This window comes from Antedon bifida, chromosome 3 (assembly GCF_963402885.1).
Source record: "Antedon bifida chromosome 3, ecAntBifi1.1, whole genome shotgun sequence".
NCBI classification, from domain to species: Eukaryota; Metazoa; Echinodermata; class Crinoidea; order Comatulida; family Antedonidae; genus Antedon; species Antedon bifida.
The window spans coordinates 17,625,886-17,650,932 of NC_136228.1; the positions used below are offsets into that span (position 1 = coordinate 17,625,886).

The 25,047-nt window shown below is 35.3% G+C and overlaps 2 protein-coding genes across 7 annotated transcripts in view; one reads left to right on the forward strand and one right to left on the reverse strand.

The window, feature by feature from the left end:
* LOC144837872 (alpha-L-iduronidase-like) overlaps positions 1-18,780 on the reverse strand; it is an 87,023-nt gene extending 68,243 nt beyond the window's left edge. For 4 of the 5 annotated variants that reach the window (XR_013611562.1, XR_013611561.1, XR_013611563.1 and 1 more), the window contains exons 1-7: positions 18,687-18,780; positions 10,306-10,461; positions 9,725-9,865; positions 8,357-8,547; positions 7,763-7,858; positions 4,203-4,405; positions 1,283-1,383 (exon numbers count right to left, since the gene is read on the reverse strand). Coding sequence is in view for 2 of the 5 variants with exons in the window: in XM_078693174.1 (XP_078549300.1) it covers positions 1,283-1,383; positions 4,203-4,405; positions 7,763-7,858; positions 8,357-8,547; positions 9,725-9,865; positions 10,306-10,439 (866 nt within the window). In the remaining 3 variants the exon portion in view is untranslated. The remainder of the gene's footprint in view (positions 1-1,282; positions 1,384-4,202; positions 4,406-7,762; positions 7,859-8,356; positions 8,548-9,724; positions 9,866-10,305; positions 10,462-18,686) is intronic. The other variant, XM_078693175.1, reaches the window with a different exon arrangement.
* A 72-nt stretch (positions 18,781-18,852) lies between these two features.
* LOC144837881 (RING finger protein 37-like) lies at positions 18,853-25,047 on the forward strand. 2 transcript variants are annotated; one of them, XM_078693191.1, is made up of 4 exons: positions 18,853-19,016; positions 21,500-22,801; positions 23,222-23,326; positions 24,741-25,047. In XM_078693191.1, the coding sequence occupies exons 2-4, from the start codon at positions 21,514-21,516 to the stop codon at positions 24,920-24,922; spliced, it is 1,575 nt and encodes a 524-aa protein (XP_078549317.1). In that variant the 5' UTR covers positions 18,853-19,016; positions 21,500-21,513; the 3' UTR covers positions 24,923-25,047. The 2 variants fall into 2 exon arrangements, with proteins under 2 accessions (XP_078549317.1, XP_078549316.1); XM_078693190.1 differs by having other exon boundaries at positions 18,857-19,016; positions 24,738-25,047.

The window sequence follows — 25,047 nt, forward strand, 5'->3', positions numbered from 1 at the left end:
TATCAAATATTACAAAACATTTTCTCATGCAATATACAAATACAAATTTCAACAAAACACAAGTAATTAATTTTAGTTAAAGCAACCAACCCCAGTATCAAAAGTGAGGTTTAGTTGGAATGAGCAACTTATAATAATATTTAATAATAATAATATTTATTCGGCAAAAGTTCTTAAAAGTACGTTTTACATTTCATCTTGCCAGGTGCAATTAATAGACATGAGCCCAAACAGAAAACTGGTCTTACTCCGTCATCCTTGTACAATACAAAAAACAAACAAAAAACAAAACTAAATAGTACAAATTAATTAAAAAACAAAACAAAGTTATTCCAAATTCTCATAAACGAAATGTTAAATCCCACATGATTTTATTTAGATATATAATTAGATTTGATTAAAGTAAATCTTTTTTGTTCTATTTAAGACATCAATTTAATTCAAATTCATTATTTTGATATTTCTGTATATGCATAATTAATTAGTTTATTTTCAAAACCAATTTTTCACAAAAAACATATTTGTGTATATACTGAATTAACCAAATAAGCCTACTGCCTTGTGAATAGAATGCCTTTAATCCATGTAATGTTACAGTGTATTGATATAAGTGTGTGATTCACCTGCCTTGTAAATAGACAAGCCTTTAGGAACAATAATGTTGCTATATTGACCCATGGAATCCATGATTGACCACAACTTTGAATTAACTGCCTTGTGAATAGCTGAGGTCTCTTAGGACACTATTGATCCATGTAATACCATATTGACAAGTATGTGGATTCAGATTCAATGCTCAGTGAATATTCCTTGATCCCTTAACTCGTTAAACTGACAACAGACTACTGATGTCAGACAGTGTCTGGTTTATAAATCAAACCTGTTATGATTAGGCCTAAAAAAGATTACGTCTGGTCGTCAACCACCGTTCTAACAATCTTTTTTAGGGTGTTCTCGGGTAGAATCTCACCTTCGATGTGAAGACTGGGGTTAGTAAAGTAATAATAATTCAACTTTACAGTACTTACTTGTTAACTATTGGTTTGTCTTTAAACGATGGATGCAGATTATGTATCTTTGTAAGGGTAGAATCTCACCTTCGATGTGAAAACTGGGGTTAGTAAAGTAATAATAATTCAACTTTACAGTACTTACTTGTTAACTATTGGTTTGTCTTTAAACGATGGATGCAGATTATGTATCTTTGTAAGGGTAGAATCTCACCTTCGATGTGAAGACTGGGGTTAGTAAAGTAATAATAATTCAACTTTACAGTACTTACTCATTAACTATTGGCTTGTCTTTAAACGATGGATGCAGATTATGTATCTTTGTAATGGTCTCCATCTCAGTTTCTAAAATATACATTGAATGACCTTTGCCCTGTAAATTTAATTAACGCATTTACAATAAAGTTTCATAGTAAAATTGAAAAACATATAAATTTATTTTAATCACTAATTCTTCACCCTGGAGTTCTCCAGTAAAAGTCATTAGTGTTATCGTATTTTATATTTTGCCAAATCAAATAAAACACAATAGCTATAAAGATAAAAGAAAAAAAAGAAAGTGATATCTTTTTACCGTGTACTGCATCATAAATTAAGCTTTATAAATGCAAAGTAAGATCTTTTAACGGCGTATCATCTCGTAAATTAATTAATTTCACAAACGTTTCTAAGTCACTTAATACAGTACTATAGTCCAGTGGCAGTGAATGCAAAAGCTGATAAATTAAAATTAATTCATATTTTTGTTGTTAAATGCTAAAGGCTTTATTCATTGAAGTTTGTACACTAACGGCATCCTCGTTTATGATTAAATTTAGCCTAGTGGTAAATTGATCAATTCAGAGTGTACATTTGAAAACATCTGTTAAATTTAAATCACATACAGGGGGTCTTAGATTTGCAACATGTCAGAATTCATTTCACGGTCTATTATTATAAACTTGTTTACCTTCTTCAAGAAGTAAATGTTAGTCGAAGCAGGGGTGCAATTAAGACATACACTAGGCACAAGAGATTAATTATTTTTAGTTAAAACTTTATGGATATAACAATCTTATGGTTAAGAACGTAGATGAAAATGCATCTAAAGCTAAAAATATGGATTTATATCTTGTTAAGTACTTAATTTAAGTTTGGGTTAGTAGTACTTTCAAGTGTTAAGTTGTAATAGTACAGTAGGCTAATAGATATCTGCTATGGTGCCAATGTATACACTGGGTTGTATACACACAATACACAGTACTGTATACACTGGGTTGTATACACACAATACACAGTACTGTATACACTGGGTTGTATACACACAATACACAGTACTGTATACACTGGGTTGTATACACACAATACACAGTACTGTATACACTGGGTTGTATACACACAATACACAGTACTGTATACACTGGGTTGTATACACACAATACACAGTACTGTATACACTGGGTTGTATACACACAATACACAGTACTGTATACACTGGGTTGTATACACACAATACACAGTACTGTATACACTGGGTTGTATACACGCAATACACAGTACTGTATACACTGGGTTGTATACACGCAATACACAGTACTGTATACACTGGGTTGTATACACGCAATACACAGTACTGTATACACTGGGTTGTATACACGCAATACACAGTACTGTATACACTGGGTTGTATACACACAATACACAGTACTGTATACACTGGGTTGTATACACACAATACACAGTACTGTATACACTGGGTTGTATACACACAATACACAGTACTGTATACACTGGGTTGTATACACACAATACACAGTACTGTATACACTGGGTTGTATACACACAATACACAGTACTGTATACACTGGGTTGTATACACACAATACACAGTACTGTATACACTGGGTTGTATACACACAATACACAGTACTGTATACACTGGGTTGTGTACACACAATACACATTTTGCGTTTTTGATTGGGTAACATTTGTGGAAAATGGAAAATTAAATGTGTATCTAATATTTTAAACTTTAATTAATGTAATAAACTAACGCAAGCTTTTTCGTTAAAGATGAAGATTAATTAAATCAGGCTTTAAATAGGTTATTTTGTAGTTTTAATAAAGTTAATCACTTCCGTAGAAAAAAAAATTTAAAAAAAATGTTTTCACTTATAAACTAACATAATAAATGGTTAAATTCAACCAAAAATCCATTGGCTGGCAGCATATTTAGCAATTTTTTTGCTTTAAATTACAGTTTTTTCAGGTAAATAAATTTTGTTTAGATCCAATTTTTGGTCAAAGTGGATAACTATTATGTGACATTAAAATGGCATATGCAACAACAAATATTGTAAAAATTATTTTTTCAGGGGGACAATACATCGTTAAGTATTATTATTATTATTATTATTATTATTATTATTATTATTATTATTATTATTATTATTATCTTATTTTGGGTTTAGAGTTCAACCTACAATTTCCATTTTCACATCTGCATAAATTACAACTTGTAACAAGATGTCTAGATTTTACCTCCCAACTTATTACACATTTTCACACACGTATGCGAACCTTGTTCTCAGAAGAAAGCATAGTTGCGTGCTATTTAATTATTATGATTGGTCAGTTTAATAGCAGGACAATACACACTCGCACGCAGCAACAGACTATCGCAAGTTAAAAAACAGACCTCTCATTTTGCAGACATGAAAATAGTATTAGCTACGAAGTTACATGTTCCAACAAATAAACTTTTACCTTAGTAAAGAGACATTCTCAACCATAATTTATTTCCTTTTGGAAACACATGGTGTACACAAACCTAACCTTACGAGTGTATATTCCCCATGGAAACCTTTAAAGATATACTACTGACTTGCAATACTGTATTGTCCCTTAAACAAATTTTGTTGTTGTTGAATATGCCAATTTAATTTAGTAAATAGTTATTCACTTTGACCAAAAATCAAGTAAATAAAATATTTACCTGAAAAACTGCAATTTATAGCAAATAAATAGTTGAATTGGCTGCCAGCCAATGGATTTTTGGTTGAATTCAACTGTTTGTTTTGTCCTTTCTTTTTTTTCTATGGAAGTGATTAACTTTATCAAAACTACAGAATGGCCTATTAAAAGATGATATTAATTTTCATTTTTTATGTCTTTTTATTGAGGATAATACATCTTTAAACAATAAACTTTTACCTTGTGATGGAAAGAGATAAAATCAAGTCTGACACCAGTTTCTCCAGTGAAGTAATTAGTACCATTATCACAATGATCAAGTAACCCCCAGCAGATCTTTGAGAATGACTCATCTCGACAGGCTGCGCCGGGACCACCAAATATCAGCGATGGGTCAGCTGTCTTTAAACCCTCTGAACATGCATCATAATAATTCATAAAACCTACAAATTATGAAAAAGAATGAAATAATAATAAAACTTCAAATTAACAAATTCTGTATCTTATGATATATAAGAATTATACATTTCTATAATTAGTAATGCACAATTATATGCATGAATTACTACGTTATGTTATGATTGTTTTTGTGTTAAGTCTTAGTAACAACCAAGCTTGATTTTATATGACAATAAGTTTTTCAATCTAAATCTATAAAGCTCTGTCTACACTATCAAACTTTATTTGACAACAAAATGTGATGTGCCCATAAATGGACATGATGATGTCATCACTACCATATTTGGGTACATCATCACATCAAACTTCCATGTGAAACTAGTTTGATAGTGTAGACAGAGCTTAACATTAGCAGATATATGTTGAAAGATACTGAACAAAGACAGGTGAAAACAGTATACACTTGGTGTACATTTAGCAAAACAAATACTTTGAATTGTGTGTGCCCATAAGCATGTTGTAAAAACAGGTGTCTAAACGTTGCATCTTTAGTTCTAATGACAACTATGATAAAGAAATGAATAGCATTATTAAAAATGATGCATTATCTTTTGTAACAGGTGCCTTGGATTGTAATAAATAATATTATTATCTTTTGATGTATTTACCATTGTTTAATGTGATTCATTGTTGTATGATAGCTCCAGCTATACATAGTTCACCCATGAATATAATTAGAACATTATTTTCTTACATGAATATGAAACAGCCAATGTAATTAGCTACAACCTAACATATGATGTGAATTCATGAACTATTTTTTATTTGATATTAATGCTCAGAATATTATCAGAAGCAGCCTATAATCCATATTGTTGATAGAAAAATACTGATCACATATCAAAGTTAATACAAAAATCATCCATTGTAAAAATTGACATTAAATACAGAAATATATTATGAAATAGCAAGCTAGCTAAACAATTGACATGGTTTTTTCAAATCATAAAATTAAATCAAATTGAAAATGTAGCCTTTAAAATGAAATTAGACAATATTGAAATGGACAATATTTATGGTGTGATAAAAACGCTAAGAGAGATTAATTTACAATAAAACAGAATTACAATGTTGAATGTGTCTCTAGCAAGAGGGCAGTCTAATAAAAAAACACAGGCGCAGAAGCAAACAAAGCAAAGCAACAAAAACATTGACACATTGTTAAATAATAAAAATAATTATTAATATTTAAATATTCAAATGGATTTTGTAAAGGTTGATTAATAATATAATTTAACAATTTTAAATGTTTCATATTCTTTAGTACCAATAATATAGTAATCTCAAATGGTTATAATACAAATCACTTTGTATATAATTCCAATGTGCCAATGGACGTGAAATTGACCTTTTATTTTCAATTATCAAAATTGGCTCAAATATTTCAAATAATTTGTTGTAGTATTCTTAAGCGTAACTTCAAGAATAAAGTACAGGGAGTAGTACAGGTACATGTAACAAAATGATTAATAGTCAGATCTCTGACTCTTACTGACAAAATACAAATTAAAAGTCATTTAATACATATTTAATATGAAGTGATAACAGTAATCTTTACGGAAGAGTTACTAAGAGAAGAGTGATGATGACTGAAAATTAAGCTGATTGTTGTCAAAATATCGGCGCTCGAAATCGAACAAAGATTCATGAACAAATCAACAGGATATAAAATAAATTGGCAAAACGTCAAACAGATCAAGATATTATGCAATAGTAATTTAGACTCGTTAGTAGAGAGTAATAACGAGTCCTAATTTCAGCTAAATTATTTTTAAATATACATAAAGGATTTGGCTATTAGCTATAGTTATAATAAAATGAACATTAAAGTGAATATCTATACTTATTTCCTTATTTTGGCAAGATTCTTGTTTTTATAATTTCAATTTATTCATAATTATTTTTTATATAATGTCTGTTATTGATAACTAGTATGCTTGATTATCCAAAATCTCTCTCTTGGAAAAAAAAATTGATTGCCAACTAAAGGTCTACGATTTGGTTGTCCTCACTTTTTTTTTATTTTCCTCCTAGTTGTAACAGGATTTATACTTTATAACTTGTATTGAATTTATTTTGGGATTTTATTACAGGTTTTTTTTAATTTAGTTGCCCAGGGTAAATTGTTGGTTGCCATGGGACATTGGGCAGCTGATTCTGCGAGGACCGACAGGCAAAAATTCTCAAAATGTTTCCAAGAATACAATCAGGTGTATTATAAAACACGATAATAACTGTTTTGTTTTGTTGACCATTGATTATTGAGAAACTTTTGTTAATTTTGATTATTCTATGGATATTAAGTCCGAAATGAAGAGAAATGAAGGGTAATTCAGCAAAAAATTCAATTCTGGTTTAATAAAAAATAAGTTGCATTGCAAAAAAATAAGAATTGCGCCAAATTTCATTCTGATATAAAAAGTATAAAAATATAAAATTCCATTTAAAAGTTCATTCAACTATATGATGTACAAATCTAAAAATAACAGTACAAACTAACATTACATTTAGAATACTGCTATTTAAACAAAAAATTGGATTCTAGACAAACACATTTATACATAATAATTTTTTAATTTTTTAAAATTTTTTAAATTTTTAAATTTAAAGTACACTATACGACTCCCACAACTATAAATCAATTAAACATGATGCATAATGATCTGGCCAATCAGATCATCTGCTTGCATCGCCGAAGAAAGGAAACTTTTCATTTCTCGAAAAATTAATAGTGTTGTACTTGATCGAGTATTATGCCGAAAGGCTGAGCGCGGTAGGTAGCAACCAAGGTCATTAAAAGTTCAAACATTATATTTGCTCATAAACATCGCGATCATAAAAAAAAACACCACAGAATTGATCTTGAAATTAAGTTCAATGGAAGTTCAATGCAACAACAAAAATCAAAATGTCTCTTGAACGAAGAATCATCCATAATTATTACATTAAAATATGGCCTTGTATTAGTAACATGATAGCCTATAATCTTCTTATAGAACATTTTATTGCCAGGGTGTGCAATCTTGGGTAATCATATCTTAGGTTAGGGATTCTAATGGATAGAGATAAACAATTTAAAATTGAAAAGGCATTCTCATGCATTATGGGATTTATTTTTTTTTTATTTTGATAAAATCCAGTCTAGACAAAAAGCTGCTTAAAATATTTTTTCCCTGTTTTCCAGTTGACAATCCAATTTTTTAATTTATAGTTTTCTAATTATTTGTCAAACAAGAACAATGATTGAGGAACTCTTGGTTTAACTCATCAGAAAATATCACTTCATATATTAAACTCTGTATTTTTCATCAGATATCTTACTTTGTTTATAAGATTGTTACCTTGAAATGTGATATTTAGGCCGTCAAAATCTTTGTGATCAGGCTCATTCCAAGTCTCAAAATTCCAATTTTGAACATAGCCTAAACCATAAATATCTGAGAATAAAACAAATAAATTGGTGTCATCATATTATACAAACAATATCACCCACTCCTAAATATAACGTCTGAACCATAACCCTCTAAATATTCCCCTCTTGAGTACTAAAAGTGCATAGCGCCCTAACTAGGGGTATAATACTATGTATATCCATGGATTTTCCTCCATGGTATATCATTGTGTGGTGTGTGCTGTATGGTGCGTGGTGTTTAGTAGGACTGGTATGTATATTGTATAGTGTTATCTATTTCTTCATCTATAATCTTTTTTTTAGTTTTCCATAGTTTTAGTTATAATTTAGTTAGTCATGTCTTTTTATTTTTCAATATGTTCTGTTCTGTGTTGTTTCTTGGACCGCACCGCATATTGTAAGCACCACCGATTCAAAGGTGCATGGTCAACAAATAAAAAAATATATTGTCCTTCTACATTTTATCTATTGTTACTTCCACCCATCTATTTCTTGTTACTTGTTACATTAACATAAATGTTACCTATATAACGTTTTGCAAGAGTTTGGACCAAGTCCTTCCACATGTATACTTGAGTCTTGTTCTCAAAGTCATTATAAACATTTGATGGGTTTCCCATTAACTCAAATCCAGGTCGAAGGTCATTCTGCCATAAAACATCTATTAAATTGTCTAGATGAGTAAAATTATACTGGGCTCTGCTCTTTACGAACCTATAAAATATAGTTTCTTTATATAATAATAAAAATATAATATTTCAAATGGAAACATTATATTCATAATATTTCATAGTACAAACTCTGTAGTGGTGATATGAGTTACATATGCTAATCAAATTAGAAATCTGTGTTATAAAGCAAGAGGTCATAACATTATTAACTCAAGCAAGACTCATTTCTAATAATTTTGGGGCACATTAACTTTGCTGAACTCATTGTTAATTAGAAAAAGGTATAATAATGGGAAACATTACATTAATATGATAACCTGATGTTGAATATATAAAAAGTATGTGTTCAAAGTATGTCTATATTTATATTTGTTGATGCCTATCTTCTTCTATAATTTCTCTTAAAACATTTAAAATTATAAAAAATGATTATGATTAATGTCAATAAATAAGTAAATGATTATAATTATGTATTTATTATGTACAATCATTTTATTATGCATCATATACATGATATTATTAAATGAAATTGAATAAAAATTGTGCATTCCACAAAAAGAAAAAAAAAGTATGTCTACGAGAAAATGTGAATTGTTACTTTTAAACAATAGAGGGCTCTCTACTATAAAAGTTCCTGTTCAGATCAGATTTAATTGTACTGTAATATATTTCCATTGCATCAATCGATTCCATAGAGGGTGCTATTAACAATTACCAACAACAGTAATTTGGAAAGGTGTTATGAAATATTACGTTTTATATTTTAATGTTTATTATAATTAAGTATAAGTAAACATTAAGGAGCAAATACGCAAAATGTGTATGTATTTCCCAGTTTGAATAAAGTTAATCACTTCCATAGAAAAAAAAATTTAAAAAAAAATGTTTTCACTTATAGACAAAATAAACAGTTAAAATTCAACCAAAAACCAATTGACTTCCAGTCAATTGGACTATTTTTTACTTTAAAATACATTTTATTTTCAGGTAAACAATTTTTGGTAAATGCTTTTTTTTTTGGTCATTATGTGACATTAAAATGGCATATTCAACAAAAACATTAAAAAAAAGAATTATTTTTTCCGGGGGACAATACTGTATATCTTTAACACTATGGCTCATCGCTATTCAGGATGTACCCGTATTAAGGGGACACAATTAGTAGGTCCTGAAGGTGCTCCCTTAATAGGGGTTCTACTGTAGTCATTTCAATCACTTACTTAACAGTTACTAAGTCTAGAAGCCAATGTATTCGTACTTGTTTTATACCAGCTTGAGGTGTAGAGCCAATGTAAGCTAAGTTTTGTTTTTCATCGTTGCTCAGCATATATTTGAACCCATCCTGGTGCGGATCTGGAGGGCTGAAAATTAAAAAAATAATATAAACATTTTACTTCATATAGCAATTCTGGAGTTCTCTACCAAGCCTAAAGCTTCTTAGGGTATGTTCAGACTCCTGCCGTTAAGGTAGCGTTATGTAAGTGGCGTACATATTTTTGTGTCTGAACTAGGCCGCAGATTAGCGTTAGACAGCTAAGACAGTTAGCCATGAACGTACATAGTTCTATCTGCTTTAAATGCAAGTCATTGAAATATTGATCGTTATATTTGAACACCTTGACATTTAACGGATTACCGTACATTTTGCGTGAGTCTGAACATACCCTCAGACCTTCCAACCGTCAATACTATTCAAAGAATTGCCACCCAGTTGGCAACTCTTTGTTTGCTTGAATAGCATTTATCTTTAGCTTTGTATGTTTAAAATAAGGTAGCCATTTTGAAGATGTGTCAACCTTACCAAAAACCAGTGCTCTCCCAAAAATGATCCATCTTCGCTACAACTGTACTACTGTCTACATCAAATACATAGTTGCTGGCTAATACTGAACCAAGCAATAAACAACACATGCAAACTGTGTTTAAATATGACATTCTGATGAACAGAGCTCACCATCTAAAAAGGTAAAATTAAATAAATTTTCAAGTTAATTAAACATGAATGGGAAAAAAAATGGATAATGAATTCTGAATTAACAAGATTTGTAAAGCTAGAATTACAAGTAATGTAAAGTTAATATTCAGAATATAATGTCATGGGGCTATAAGCAGTCTTAGCGCTTAGCCAGTTATAATTTGTGACATAGCAAGTAGTCGTTAGACCATATATTGCGGTCTAACCTGTAAAAAGTCTTTAAATTTAACTAAAAAACAACTCAAATGGTGGTTAATAATGGTGGAATAATTTTATCGATCTAGGAGTATGTTCCTAATGTTAAGTCCCAAAGGTTTTGTGGTGTTAAGTAGTAATTCCCAGTGGTTTTGTTTGTCTTTTTCGAGTTTGGTCGCTCCATTTGACATCGTGGTCTATTACAATAACTCTGAAATTTGCAATCGAGTGACCAGCTGATTTAAAATGTTCGGCTACAGGTTGATCAAGCTTGAATATTTTGATAGCTGATCTGTTTTGTCATTTTCATATGGAGAGTGTTTTTTGTTTCTCTGACGTATTGTTTACCACAAATATTACAGTACTGTACATTATATGAGATAAATGACATTTTTGGTTAGACAATTAATTGATTGTTTTATCCGAAAAATGCGGGTGATAGGTTGTGACCAATGGCACTTTGGTCGAATTTGGCTGACGTGTTTGTACGTCAGTGTCTGACAGCGAGGAATATTGCCTTCCTTAGCAGTTTCAATGTATTCCTTCTTGTAAACTATAATAGAGATGTCCGGTTAGTTCTTCTGTACGATTGTGAAAATCTAAATCTGTAATTTTTTAATGAATTTTTCCCTTCAAATATTACTAAAAAATGGTCACACATAGACATGTGCTAAATGTGTGTTTGTACAATTGTCAGTTACTACTGTTGTAAACGGCGCCCGCTGGGTCAACAGACCACCCCTCCGACCACGCAGTAATGTGGCATTTGGATACTTGCTGATTAGCGTATCGACGGGGTTAGTCGATACGTACCGGGAGTTGTATTTTTTGCTGTTGTTGAAGTATTAGTGGGCAGTTTATTAGGCCGTATCTTCAACAGCCATTTTGCAATATTGTGTTTGTGTTACTGCATTGACGATATTTTATTATATTACATAGCCTATGTAAATACGTGAACGTGATTGGTTGAAACTGCGTCACATGACTACCACTGCGAGGATCGTAAATCGTATATATCCTCGAGAACGATGATATTGACTGAGTAATTTTCGCGTAATTATCGTGTCCCTGTCATTAATCATATAAATTCTCGAGTTCGATGATATTGACTGTGTAATTTTCGTGTGGCAACACTCGCGTTAAACAAAAGTCATCTACTGGATCTTGAACCTGCGATGGAATGCGGTGGAATTGTCACTCCATTACAAGACAACGCTTCACGCGCTGCGCCACGGAACTTGCTTGAAGAAATTAATCAACTAAACTATTTAAACTATGCATACATAGCGCCCTCATTTGTTATTAGTCCTCCCTAGATGTGATGAAAGACCATTTGTGATTGGTTAATACTCACAGTAGTAACCGGTACGCGCGCGACGCACGATACTCGCAACTGAACATCCGGTGATTCGGCTCGAAGAAAGAAGACGAATTGTTATTTATTCGGCCTATGATAATATTATTATTATTAATGTAGGCTTATTGATGGAAATTCTTCTGTTATTATTTAAACGACCTAGGCTAGTGAATATTTTATTGCCAAGGAATCATTAATTAGTAATTATCTGTATATTATTCTTCGCAAGGTAAGGTGTCTAGGCCTAGGCAGCTTGTTTACATACAATACAACAAGGAGGCTTAGATATATGCCTAGCCTAGCTTCACCCGACCCAGCAGACTTGTTCTTGGCTATGTAATATAACAGATATCGCCTTTTATATCGGTAAAATATAAGATTTAACATCCCCTCGGGATGATATTATGTTCTCGGGGAATTATATATATCCCTCAGCTGCCGCTTCGGGATATATATATTCCCTCGAACATAATATCATTCCCTCGGGGATGTCAAATCTTATATTTCACCTCTAAGCAGGCAATATCTGTATAATACTGTTGTGCCTGTAATTTTTATTACGTCTAGCAGTACTTTAATTTGTATCGTACACTCTTTGCTTAATAACATCTGTCATACACTGTAACTAGATTTAGGAGCATAACAACCCAATAGAAGAGAGACCATTTTTAGATCATGTCTATTAAGGTTCTGGTTAACTTCTGTTCTGTGTACGATCTTCACGGAGTTCCTAATGTAGGCAAGAAGAGAGCAGGGAAAATAATTAAATGGCGGTTCACCCACGGAAATATCACGTCCTCCAACATACAACAAATACACGGATTAGCCGGTACTGCCAGGTTGGTGGAATACCTGGATTTCCAACCAAATCCGAGTTTAGGTGGGGATGATGACAATGTGTCACCCCTGTTGGACCAGCAAAATAGAACGGCCAGGAGAGGGTCGCAGGGGTCCACATCTGTAGATATGGGAGGGGCACATATGGTGCAGAATGACGGGGGCCTCGCCTCAGGCCACTCCTTTATTAGACGTACCAGGTATGTATTCTACTGCAGGACCTATAGTCCTATATCAAAAGGCCATCCCCCCATAAACCTAGATTCATGTTTTAGCTCTAGGGACGAGGAGGAGGAAAGAGTTCCCCAGAGACACTCTAAAACCGCTAGGTCTAAAGCTAGGTCTCGCCGCAGATCTCCATCGACTAGCGATAGTGACCTAAGTGGGGATGGTGCCGACACGGATAGGAGTAGAGAATCCGATAGACATAGTGCAGGGGCTAGGACAGCAGTGGAATGTCTTAGGACTACCCCGAGAATGAGGCACTATGAAGACAGTGTCCTTTAGAACGTAGGCGGGTGCATAAGAAGGATATACCTAGGTCTCTAACATTTAGGGGTAGGGGAGACAACTGGTCCTTTTTTAAGCAACGGTTGGCTTCATTTATAGATGAGCAGGAACTCACGAACCGTGAAAGTAAGGATGTCCTTACTTGGTGTGTAGAGGGTGCGGCAGCTGAGTTCTATGTAAATCTGTTAGAAATGGATGCTGATGTGGGCTTTAGGCAAATCATTAAAGCTTTCAATCTGAGGAGGAGACAATAGAGGAATGGGGAGATAGAGTGCTTACCTTAACTAGAAAGACGTTTAAGGATTTGCCCAAGGAGTGGATCCAGGAGCATGCTGTAGTTAGGTTCTGTATTGGGTGCAGGGACGGAGAAGTAGGTAGACACGTCCTGCACAAGCACTGTTCTACTATCCCCAGAGCTATTAGAGAGTTTGAAAAATATGATAGTTATAGGCTATAGGCTATATAGTAAACGTAACAGTAAGGTTAAGGATACCGTGAAACCTCATGTTAGGTCCACGGTCCGTACTTCTTTTGTACCCCCCACTATCTTTTCAGCTACCTTCAGAAGACCAGGACGATACCGAGGGTGAAATTGGCGAAGAGGTGTCTATTAAGCAGGTGCGAGGAAGGCCTATGAGGGGAAACCGTGTAACGTTCCAGAGGCCAGCACCAGCTCGGGTTCCTCCGAAACCCGCACCTACTGACGGCCAGAATCAGCCTCGAACTGTGACATTGGTGCCACCCACCAACAATACTCCTACTACGGAGGCCCGTTTGGCCGATGTGGAGAGTAATTTCCAGACGTTGAACACCAATCTGGGACGGGTGGAGAACACCGTGAACACGGAGACTGCCGCCATGCGTAATCAACTGGATCAGCTCATGCGTTTCATGAGACCAGGCGAAGCAGCTTGCTTCTTCAGATGTAACCGCTAGAGCCCTAGTAAGGGACTTTTTCTCTAGATTCGGTGTACCTTTTCTGTTACACTCAGACCACGGGAGGAATTTTGAAAGTGAATTGTTTGCATCTTTATTTATTTATTTATGATACAATGTGACTATTGCGAGGTGTGGTACCACGGTGCATGTGTGAATATTGCACCATCTGAGGCCTTGGACATCGATTTATATCGATGTGCGGACTGCAAGCCCTCAGTTAACAATTAAGTACTCACTTTTACCTTCTCTTCTCCCTCATACGTACGATCTATGGTGAGGAAACAATAAATATTGTTCGCCAAGAAGAAAAATTAGTGAGGAAGGTTTCCCGCCAACGGAACCATAGGGTTTTTACATTACAATGTAAACGTAAAAACATCACACCCCCGAGTCTACGTCTCAGCTGTCCAATAAACACGGAAAAAGCTCACAGCATCATAAAACAAGCGGAAAAACAACTAATAAGAGAACGGATTAGGGTAATCACCAACAATATAGAAAATCTAGATCAAAGAAAAGTAGTACTAGAAAGAAAACTAGATCAAAATATTACGAACGGGGGGGATAGGAACAATATCCGGAACTTCATACAGAAATGTCAAGAGTCAGAGTTTATCAAAACAAAGGAACGACATGTAAACAAACTCTCATGGTGGGAAGAAAAGGCGAAGAAACTAAGAAATAACATAAACAAAAAAATAGATTTGAACGGCACGATATTGAAAGAAAAATGGGTAGTAAATTTGTCAGACAGGAATCTATCACCGATCGAGCACGACATACTAGAAAAAGGCCTGAATTTTGCGATTGCCAAAGAAACGCTACCCATCCAGGATGTGATCGTAGCCACTGAAGTAGCCTGTGAACAAATAACTGAAGCGGAAAGAGATATTGTACGAGGTAAGGTTACTAGCATTTTAAAAACCACCAAACCACCACAAACAAATATCACAAAAGAGCAACATTCAGCCATACATAGCCTTAAAAAAGACAAAAACATCATGATCTTACCGGCAGATAAAGGCAGAGCTACGGTGATCATGAACACCCCTGATTACAAACGTAAGGTAAACACCATGATGAAAGATGGGGATGTGTACGAAAAACTTAAAAAGGACCCTACAAAGAAATACAAGAGAAACCTTGTGGAAATCCTAAACAGATTACTAGAAGAAAAGAAAATAACATATCAATGGAAAACCAAACTCTTCCCCACTGCAGAAATCATCCCACGACTATACTGCACACCTAAAATCCACAAACAGAACAATCCATTACGCCCAATCGTAGACAATATCAATACAATATACTACGAAGTCTCCAAATTGCTCTCAAAATTATTATCACCGTTGGTTGGAAACACAGAATTCCATGTGGAAAACTCTAAACAATTAGCAGTCGACATAAAAGCACTGAACAACATAGACATAGAAAAACACACACTTGTATCCTTTGATGTTATATCTCTATTCACAAAGACACCTATAAAACCAACAATCAATATAACACACAACACTTTACTGAAAGAAACTAAGATCCTGGAACAAGTCCAAAGAAAATTAAACACCAATTTGAAAACGGAGGACATCATGGAGCTGTTAAGCCTAGTTCTTAACACGACATATTTCACATTTAATGGTGATATTTACAGACAAAAAGAGGGAATGGCAATGGGCAGTCCTGTCAGCCCCATAATGGCAAATATATTCATGGAAGACTTGGAACAACGTGCCACAGAAACAGCACCATCACATATCAAACCGATTTTCTGGCGCAGATATGTAGACGATGTCTTGGCAATTGTACCAATTGGATTTGAAGAAGAACTCCTCCAACATCTAAACACCATTGACCAGACAGGCCAAATAAAATTCACTATGGAGAACATGAAAAACAACACCATCCCTTTTCTTGATACTCTAATCACTATTCAAGACAATGGTAACATAAAAACATCAGTGTACAGAAAATCGACACACACAGACCAATACCTACACTTTCAATCAAATCATCCACTCGAACACAAACTTAGCGTAGTCAACACCCTAGTGGACAGATGTGAATCCATCGTATCAACAGAAGAAGGACAAAAACAAGAAATGAGCCATATAAAAGCAGCTTTATCAACATGCGGATATCCAGACTGGAGTTTTAAAAGAGTTAAAGACAAAAGGGAACATAGAAAAGCAAACAAAGACAAAGAAATAACAACAGATAAAGAAAAATCCAGAGTCAACATTGGTTTACCGTATGTCGAAGGGATGACTCAAAGGCTAAGAAGAACATTGAAACAGCACAATATAAATACATATATCACTCCCAAAAACAAATTAAGAGAAAGTCTCGTTCATCCTAAAGACAAGATTGACAAAGATCAACAGTGTGGTATAGTCTACCAAGTAGGTTGCCACAACTGCAAGAAGGTATACATAGGGGAAACAGGCAGAGCATTAAAAACAAGAATAATAGAACACAAAACAGACGTGGAAAAAAATACGGTAGGGACAAGAACCAGGAGCGCTCGCCACTCACAATCTAAAATTCTACACAAATCAGCTATCACAGATCACGCCACCATAGAAAATCACATACCGGATTTTGAAAATACAAAAATATTAGACAAAGAACAACACTACTTATCAAGAAAAATAAAAGAAGCCATTTGGATAAGAAAAACAAATATGAACATCAACAGAGACCAGGGAGGACATGAACTGAGCCACATCTATGATGACTTAATAAAAAGGGACATCCGAGCATCCAAAGGGGGACACCAGCAGAAAGCTGAACATCAGACGAAAGATGGCGCAAGTCACCGAACTATGACGAATGACAGAACATCATGTCAACGTCATTTGCGTGATCAAGGCTACTGAAAGTAGCTGAAACGTAGCAAGTAAGTACTTGTCAACTGGTTTAACCAAAAAGTTAACATTGATTTATTTAATATATATTTGAAACCAGATGAAATTTTTTGAGAATCTTCTCCCTCAGATATGGATCAGTTACCGTTCGCTGACGGAAGTGAGACGGAGGTTTCCGAAATGGAGGAAGATGTGCTCCTGGTTAGTCCGGGTGCACAGGAGGAATCGACCCCGAAAGAGGAAGCAGTGGCTGGGGATACGGGAGGGGCTTGCCCGGTGGCGAGCACCCCAGCCAAGAAACCAATCTGCCATCTGGGATGTGGTCCAGTGGGCAACATGCGAGTCCATGTCACGAAGATGCATGCTCCAGCATGTTTTCGACCACTGGAACGAAGTTCTTGGCGGAGGGCACGAGTGCAGTGGCGGGCACTCACCAGCTTGGCAGCGGAGGGCCTTGGCAAAGGCAAAACACCGGAGGACTTGACATGCTGCCTCAACGTCCAGCACCTAATGGGGGATGGCACTGACGTCCTACCTCCGAATAGGAAAACTCGTGGTGCCATCCATATGCTGACACGGGTGATTGGGGGAAAGAGGCCCCCGCCTCTCACGATAGCTCCGGTTATCAGCCACCCGTCGGCTCTCATACACTGGCGTTGTGTGATTGCTCTCATTGCTTCTTTTGGTGAAGAGCTGTTGAAGGAGTGTGTTCGTCGGGCTGAGGAGGAGGAGCCGGCAAGGCACCAGACCGCCAAAAAGCCGACGAAGAGGAAAGCGACAGGAAGAGAGCATGGAGAGCGACTGACCAAGCGCGATGCCCCGGCACCTAAGGATGGTAAATCAGTGGCAACGCCACCGATTGTGCAGGGAATATCAGCCTTGCTTGGTTCGGCGGCCAAAGTGTTTGACGCCTGTTTCCATCTGGACCGGCTGCAGAGAGACCTGCAACTTTCTCGACGGGATTGGACCATTCGGCCCCGCCTACGTACTGCTTATTAGGCCATCACAGTGCTGACTGAAACTCACAACACTACCTACCTACCGTATATCAACAACAACATTGGAAATATCAATACAATTTGTTATTAAAAGGGAAAGGTAAGCACCTTTATTAACATAAATACTATTTATATCAAGTTTTTAAAGGCTTTAAAAACTTGATAAATAGTATTTAGTAAAACTAAAGTATACCACAAAAATGTATATTAAATTATTATATTAACAATCATTGGTTTGGTGACGTTTCGACTCAACAAAGTGAAGCCCACTTTTGGGCCGAATCTTCTCGGGGTTGAATCATCCGAAATTCGTGCTAATTACATGCTTAACTTTTCTAGGCCAAGGCCTAGTGTTAGGGCCTCCTACTAGGCTAGCTAGGCCTATCTATCTAGCTAGGTGTAAGCTAACTCCATGGCTAGGCCTAGAAAAAAAGAGCCATTGATATTTAGTAATGACGGGAAGAAGGGAATGGTAGGCGACACAATATAATATAAACTTATACTTACCTATTCCAGATAACTAAAATTGAATAATTACATAAAAAATCAGTAGAAAACAAACGAAAAAAAAATATGGAAATGTTATTAACTTTTTGTTTTTGAAATTAGCGCCCTCAATCATCTTTTACACGCAGTAATTGTGTTCGACTGGTGTGGTCGAGAGGGCCGAAAAAACAAAGATCCACTGTACAACAACAAGTGTACACCGAAGAGCTAGTCTCCTCAAAATAGACCAGTCGAATAATCATAATAATAGTCGTGATTGATGAGCAAAAAGAGTGTGTGCAGGCGGGCGGCCTAGCTAGCTAGGCCTGCTTTTAGTTAAGCAATTGTTTGGTAATACAATGTCAACTTTATATTTCAGAATAGGCCTAGTACTACTGTTACTACTAACTAGCTAGAGTAGGCCAGGCGGTGACCGTCCAGCCTACACACTACTACTAGCGCTAATGCAGTTTCGTACCCACCCCTTAAAATTACTCAAAATCTTCATCCAACCTACTCACGAGTTGTCTACAACATCCTGCAATCATAAAATTGTAAAAATTCGATATCTAGCCTAGGCCTAGATAGAGGCTAGGCCTAGGTACTACTACTACTTCGTACTAGTACTACTACTCTACTAGCCTTTCAGCCTTTAGGCATCTCACTCCTCGGTCGGCTCCTCAGTCTAGCCTCTCACTTAGGCCCTACCTAGCCTAGGCTAGCCTTAGAGTCTAAGTTAGCTAGTTAGGTACCTGCCTAGGATGCTAGTCAAGTCGCCCCATCGCAAAGTCGCCCCATACAAAGTCGCCCCTTACACAGTCGCCCCATCGCAAAGTCGCCCCATCGCAAAGTCGCTCCGACACAGTCGCCCCACCGCAAAGTCGCCCCATCGCAAAGTCGGCCCACCGCAAAGTCGCCCCAACGCAAAGTCGCCCCATCGTCAAAGTCGCCCCAAAACGTTAAAAAATAGTTTTAAAAGTGCGTAAAATGTCGCAATGATACACAAAATAACACGGAACGTGTAGGCATAAAAGGGGAAGCCCCGCCATGTGTCTCAGGTCACACGATCATCATCCCCCATCATCATCCCCCATCATCAGAGAGGAAGCCCCAACTAATCACTCCGCGCGCGGTCGCACTAACGTGCTAGCTCACCAGAGGGAAACCCCCGTAATTACTCCGCCGTTGTCGCACTACAACGCACCATCTGAAGATGGGGAAACCCAGCCGGAGTTTTACGATATCAGTCGCGTTCGAAATCGGTCGCGTTTAATTTTGGTCGCGATAAAATGATGTTATACGATCTAGATTATTTTTACTTTGGTCGATGAATATATATTATTATTAGGCCTATATTATATTAATAATTGATTTTTGTTTTTATTTTACAGGTCTATGATGAGAAAGATGTGTGCCTTCAAAAATGACAATTTGTAAACATAGTTTAAGATTATAGTATTATTCAGCATAATGTCATTTAACAGTACATAATTATTTAAATGTGAAATATTTGATAGGGAACGTAGGCTACATCTGTGACTTTTATTTTATATGCAACAAATTACGTAAAACAATTTATTTATAAACATTCAGTTTTCATAGTATTACAATGAACATTGATTATAAGCCTGGAAAGGCAATCCCATCATTATATCCATTATAAAATTGCATTATATCACCACTATATGTCGTAAATGATGACGTGCGTGTGTGTATGTATTCGTCGTATGTCCGTGTAGGTATTATTCCGTGCCTCTTCACTGTCTTGTTCAATTTAAAATTAAATAAACACCCCATATGAGGATATTTATTAGGCATGATAATTAGAATGTTCTATAACCAAAAGGGTTGAAAAGAATTTCTTCAGTAAAATGATCATTCTGCTGTTGAATAAAAAGCGACTCGCAATCTGAAACATTCTCTGAAACCAATCGGAGCTGCGCCTTCTGGTATCTGTTTCCTCACAGCTGCTACGACGTCTTTCTGCTGCCCGTTGGGGATTCCCCTTTTCAAAAAACACGCACATGATACGAAGGCCTACTACACATTTATACACTTATTATATTATCCTAAAAAATGAGCTGGTATCCACGTGTAGGTTGAAGAAAGATTCGTAATTGTGGCTCTGGTAACTAATTTTAAAATCATATTAAATTAACATTTTCGAAACTATAAATCGGGGATAATCTTTTTAGAACTTTCAAACAATTAGGGACTATTTTTTTAATAATTTCTAAAAAGTACATCACTCCATTAAAACCTGTAAAATAAAAATAAAAACACAAATTATGTATATAATAGGATAAACATTATAATGTATACGACATTTAGCGCGACCAAAGTAACAACGCAATCGATATCAAACGCAACCGATATGATTAAAACAGCGTACTACTAGCGGCGGCGCTTCATAGTCATACCAAAATAAAACCGTGGGCGACTTTGCGATAGGGCGACTTTGCGTTGAGGCGACTTTGCGATGGGGCGACTTTGCGATGGGGCAACTTTGAAATGGGGCGACTTTGCGATGGGGCGACTGTGCCGGGGCGACTTTGTATTGGGCGACTTTGTATGGGGCGACTTTGCGATGGGGCGACTTGACTGGATCCCCCTACTTCTAAGCTCATCATTGTATATCATCAAAAAGCACTAAAATGTATGTTTTTCTATGTTTAGGCTAAGCCTAGGCCTAATTTTATTTTATAATATGGCTATGGGCTGGATACTGTAATTTTTTTATTACAGTTTTATTAATATTAATAAAAAGATTAATTATTGAATTAATTAAGATGTTCAACAAACAACGTTATTTATAATAGTGTTTTTTTTTTTAGGTTTTAAAGCAAGAATGGCCATCAATTTCTGCCTTCCCATGTACAAACCAAAAATAAGAACGTCAACTGTTTCTGCTGATGGATATGAAATCAGTAATTTGATAAGTCCAGATTTTAGAAGATCAAACCAAGGATTTATGGCTGAAAGTTTCATGAAACCACCATTATCTATTACTCTGGAATTTGTTTGCAACATTTCAGTTTATAGTGTAGTTATAGCACCCTCTGTTGGCAGGCAACGCTCATCTTCTTTTGAAATATATACCAAGTCTGTTCCAAGTAACAAAAGGTCATTCAACCGTGACAGTCGTGCAGATGAAGGTTCAACAGTAACTTCATATGATTCACAGGTGTTAGTCGGTAAAGGATTTTCTCAGAATCCAGATATAGAATTATTCCATTTTGAAAACAAGAAATTCAATGCCAGGAAACCGTTCAACGCTTTCTCCGGCAACCTTGCAAACCATGAAGACAACATAATTACAAGACAATTACATCATCACCGAAGCAAGGCATTAACAGATGTCAGTCACATGACCATACGAATTGTTCGCGTTTTTGGTGCAACAGTGCCGTGTTTAAGAAAGCTTGAAGTTTGGGGGCAACCTTCCTTCTCAAACAACCAAACTGTACTTAATTCAATCATAACGATTTTCACAAGTTTAAAACTACCAAAAGAACTTCCGAAAAAGAAGGAGGTACTTAAAGACTCCGCTGACTGTGTTTCATTTGGAAGTGAACCTGAAATAAATGAAGCAAAATGCCCTGAAGAGTTCATTGACCCCATTACATTTGAGGTCATGGCACTACCTGTTCTACTTCCTTCCGGTTACACTGTTGACCAATCAACCCTTGATCGCTTTGAAGTATCTAATGCTCAGTGGGGTCGGGCAAAAGCTGACCCTTTCACTGGTGTTCCTTTCTCAAGTACTTCTAAGCCAATACCTAATGCAGGACTTAAAACTCGTATTGATAAGTTTCTGTTAACAGCCGGAAAGGAATTTGATACAGTTCCGCGAACCTCTGGTAGGTTAAAGACAAACATTGAAGCAAATGTTTCTAAAATTGCAATGAGCAAAAACAAAGTTGATACAATATCAAATGGAACACATTCACTTTTAGGAAGTAAACCAAAGAGATTAAAAATTGAGAATGGTAATGCAAGCTCAAGTGTAGGTAGACTAGACAAGCATACTTACAGGGCTGTGTCTACAAATGTACAACCCATAATGGCTATAAAAAGAAACTGCAAAGCAATAGATGAACACATTTCTAAAAACAAAATCAGTAAAACACAAACAGGTAAATCAAGTTAAGAAATATATTTGGTTTGTTACAGTCTGCATGTATATATAGGTAACCATTGATATTATTATTCGCTTGTGTTTCTAGTTCTCAGTTATCGATCAATTGAATATATACACAAAATTAAAATTACATATTAACATTTTTAATAAAATTTATACATTGTATAACTCCTTGCTATTATATTTTCAAAACTTCTATCAACTAAAACTTGAAGAAAGTCCGGTCTCGGGGTCCTTACTACAGATGCCACAGATTGACTTCTTCAGTACTTTTTATATATAAATGGATGACTAGTTGGGAACATGAACATTCAGGAAAACATCACCCGACATTTATGGCAAGAAATCTTGACTTCCTTGTATGAATCCACCCTCAATTAATCGTCAATGTTTAAATAATTGTTTGTTTTTTTAGCTACTACCCATGAACAAAAGCTAGCAAATAGTTTGGAGGAAGCAATGAAAAGTATCGAAGCAGCAAGACCGAACTACAGACAAATTAATATTCCAAATTCTACAGGTAATGTAAGGCTCTGTCTATTTATGTGACAAAAAATGTGATGTGCCCATATATGGACATATATGGTGATGTCATTTCACTACCGTATTTGGGCATATCTCTACCATATTTAGGCACTTACATCACTCTAGCCGAACAAATATTATCTAACAATGTAACAGAAAAATGTGTATTTATTTGAAATTAGTGTCTGGAATTTAAGACTAGAATCTGGGAAAGAAACATGACCCCAGGTCAGGAAATAAGAATCTATCACTCAGCAGGCTTCCGTTCTTACAATATCAGTTTAAAGCAAATATTTGTCCCTTGTACATCCTTTGATCAAACACAGGTGCAATAGAGCCTAAAGGAACATATAGGTATTATAACCATGCCTTCCTTGCCATGTTTTGATTGGAAAACTTAACAGGTAGTTAGTAGAGGTCTGCTGGGTGAATTAGAAATTGTACTTAAACTTTTCTGTTTCGCATTACAACTGGTTATAAAAACATACTATATATATTCAAATAAATGGCTTGGGGCATTTATTGTTCAGGTTTTTAGGGATGCATTCATTTGAGGGAGACATTTATTTGGGTGTAATATGGCATTGTTGCACCCCCAGATATGAGCAAATACAACACAATTAATATTGAGAAGTTATAAAACACAGTATAAGATGCTTGATAAATTGTAGATCAATGAATTCTACTACAAATAGAAATGTGTTGTATTACAGTATTGTGTATATGCATGTGGCGGGTCATTTATTCGAGGAAATAAATAAGGGCTCCGAGGAATTTATTCGAGGGAGGAGGGGCGTTTATTCAAAATGATGTTCTATGGGGGTGGGGAGTTTATTCAAAGCGGCGCATGTACTTGAATAAATACGGTAATACATGCAACTTGTTGTATATTTCAATCAGGTACTGAGTAGATCCTGTACAGATTATGAGGATACTAAAAAGACAAGACTGGAATGTTTAATGATGTTTTCATTGATTTAATTAACCAATCAGAATTCAGAACCCTGTGATGGGAATTAATATTGGGTTTGGGATTATTAAAGTTCTTCAGGATAAGATTTTATAGTATTGCTTGCAGACAAATTGTTGAATGTTAAAATGTCTAGGCTTCCATTCAAAATCAATAAAAAATTCAATTATTCTTACAAATAACTTTTGGGACAACAATCAAGACATTTTAGCATAAAAATGAGTGTTCTCTGAACATATTCGTTGCCATTTTTTATTTATGGGGCAGGACATAATAAAACCAACATGTGTCAATTGTGCCCCAGTAATCAAATAATTGTATGCAATACAAAAATGGTAATAATTTAAACATTGCTAAAAATAAATATGAATAAATTTATTATTAATTGAAATATTTTATTTTTATTTAATATTCATTTAATATTTATTTTTTTCAGAAGCAGCCGTCCATGTTTGCGTGTCCTGCCACTCGGAGCCTACTTCTAGAAATGTTGTTTTTTATCATCTTCCCTGTCACCACCTCATGTGCAGACAATGCGTGACACACAGAGGTAATGATGCATGTACTGAATGTAGGTTAGCATTCAATAACTTTGATATTGTTAGAGCTAACCTAAGCTGATTGTTTCTTGACAATATCCAAAATAAACTAATAATCAACTGTTTTGTCAATCATAAACTATTTAAAGAAATAATCGGCCTTTAAACAATTTGAAGCTCAATAAAAGACTGAAAATTATGAATTTA

Excerpts from the sequence above, each read along its gene's own strand:
- LOC144837881 (XM_078693190.1), top strand. The coding sequence starts at position 21,514 with ATGGCCATCAATTTCTGCCTTCCCATGTACAAACCAAAAATAAGAACG. Across the intron at positions 22,802-23,221 it reads AATCAGTAAAACACAAACAG|CTACTACCCATGAACAAAAG; the intron begins GTAAATCAAGTT and ends TTGTTTTTTTAG. Across the intron at positions 23,327-24,737 it reads TAATATTCCAAATTCTACAG|AAGCAGCCGTCCATGTTTGC; the intron begins GTAATGTAAGGC and ends TATTTTTTTCAG.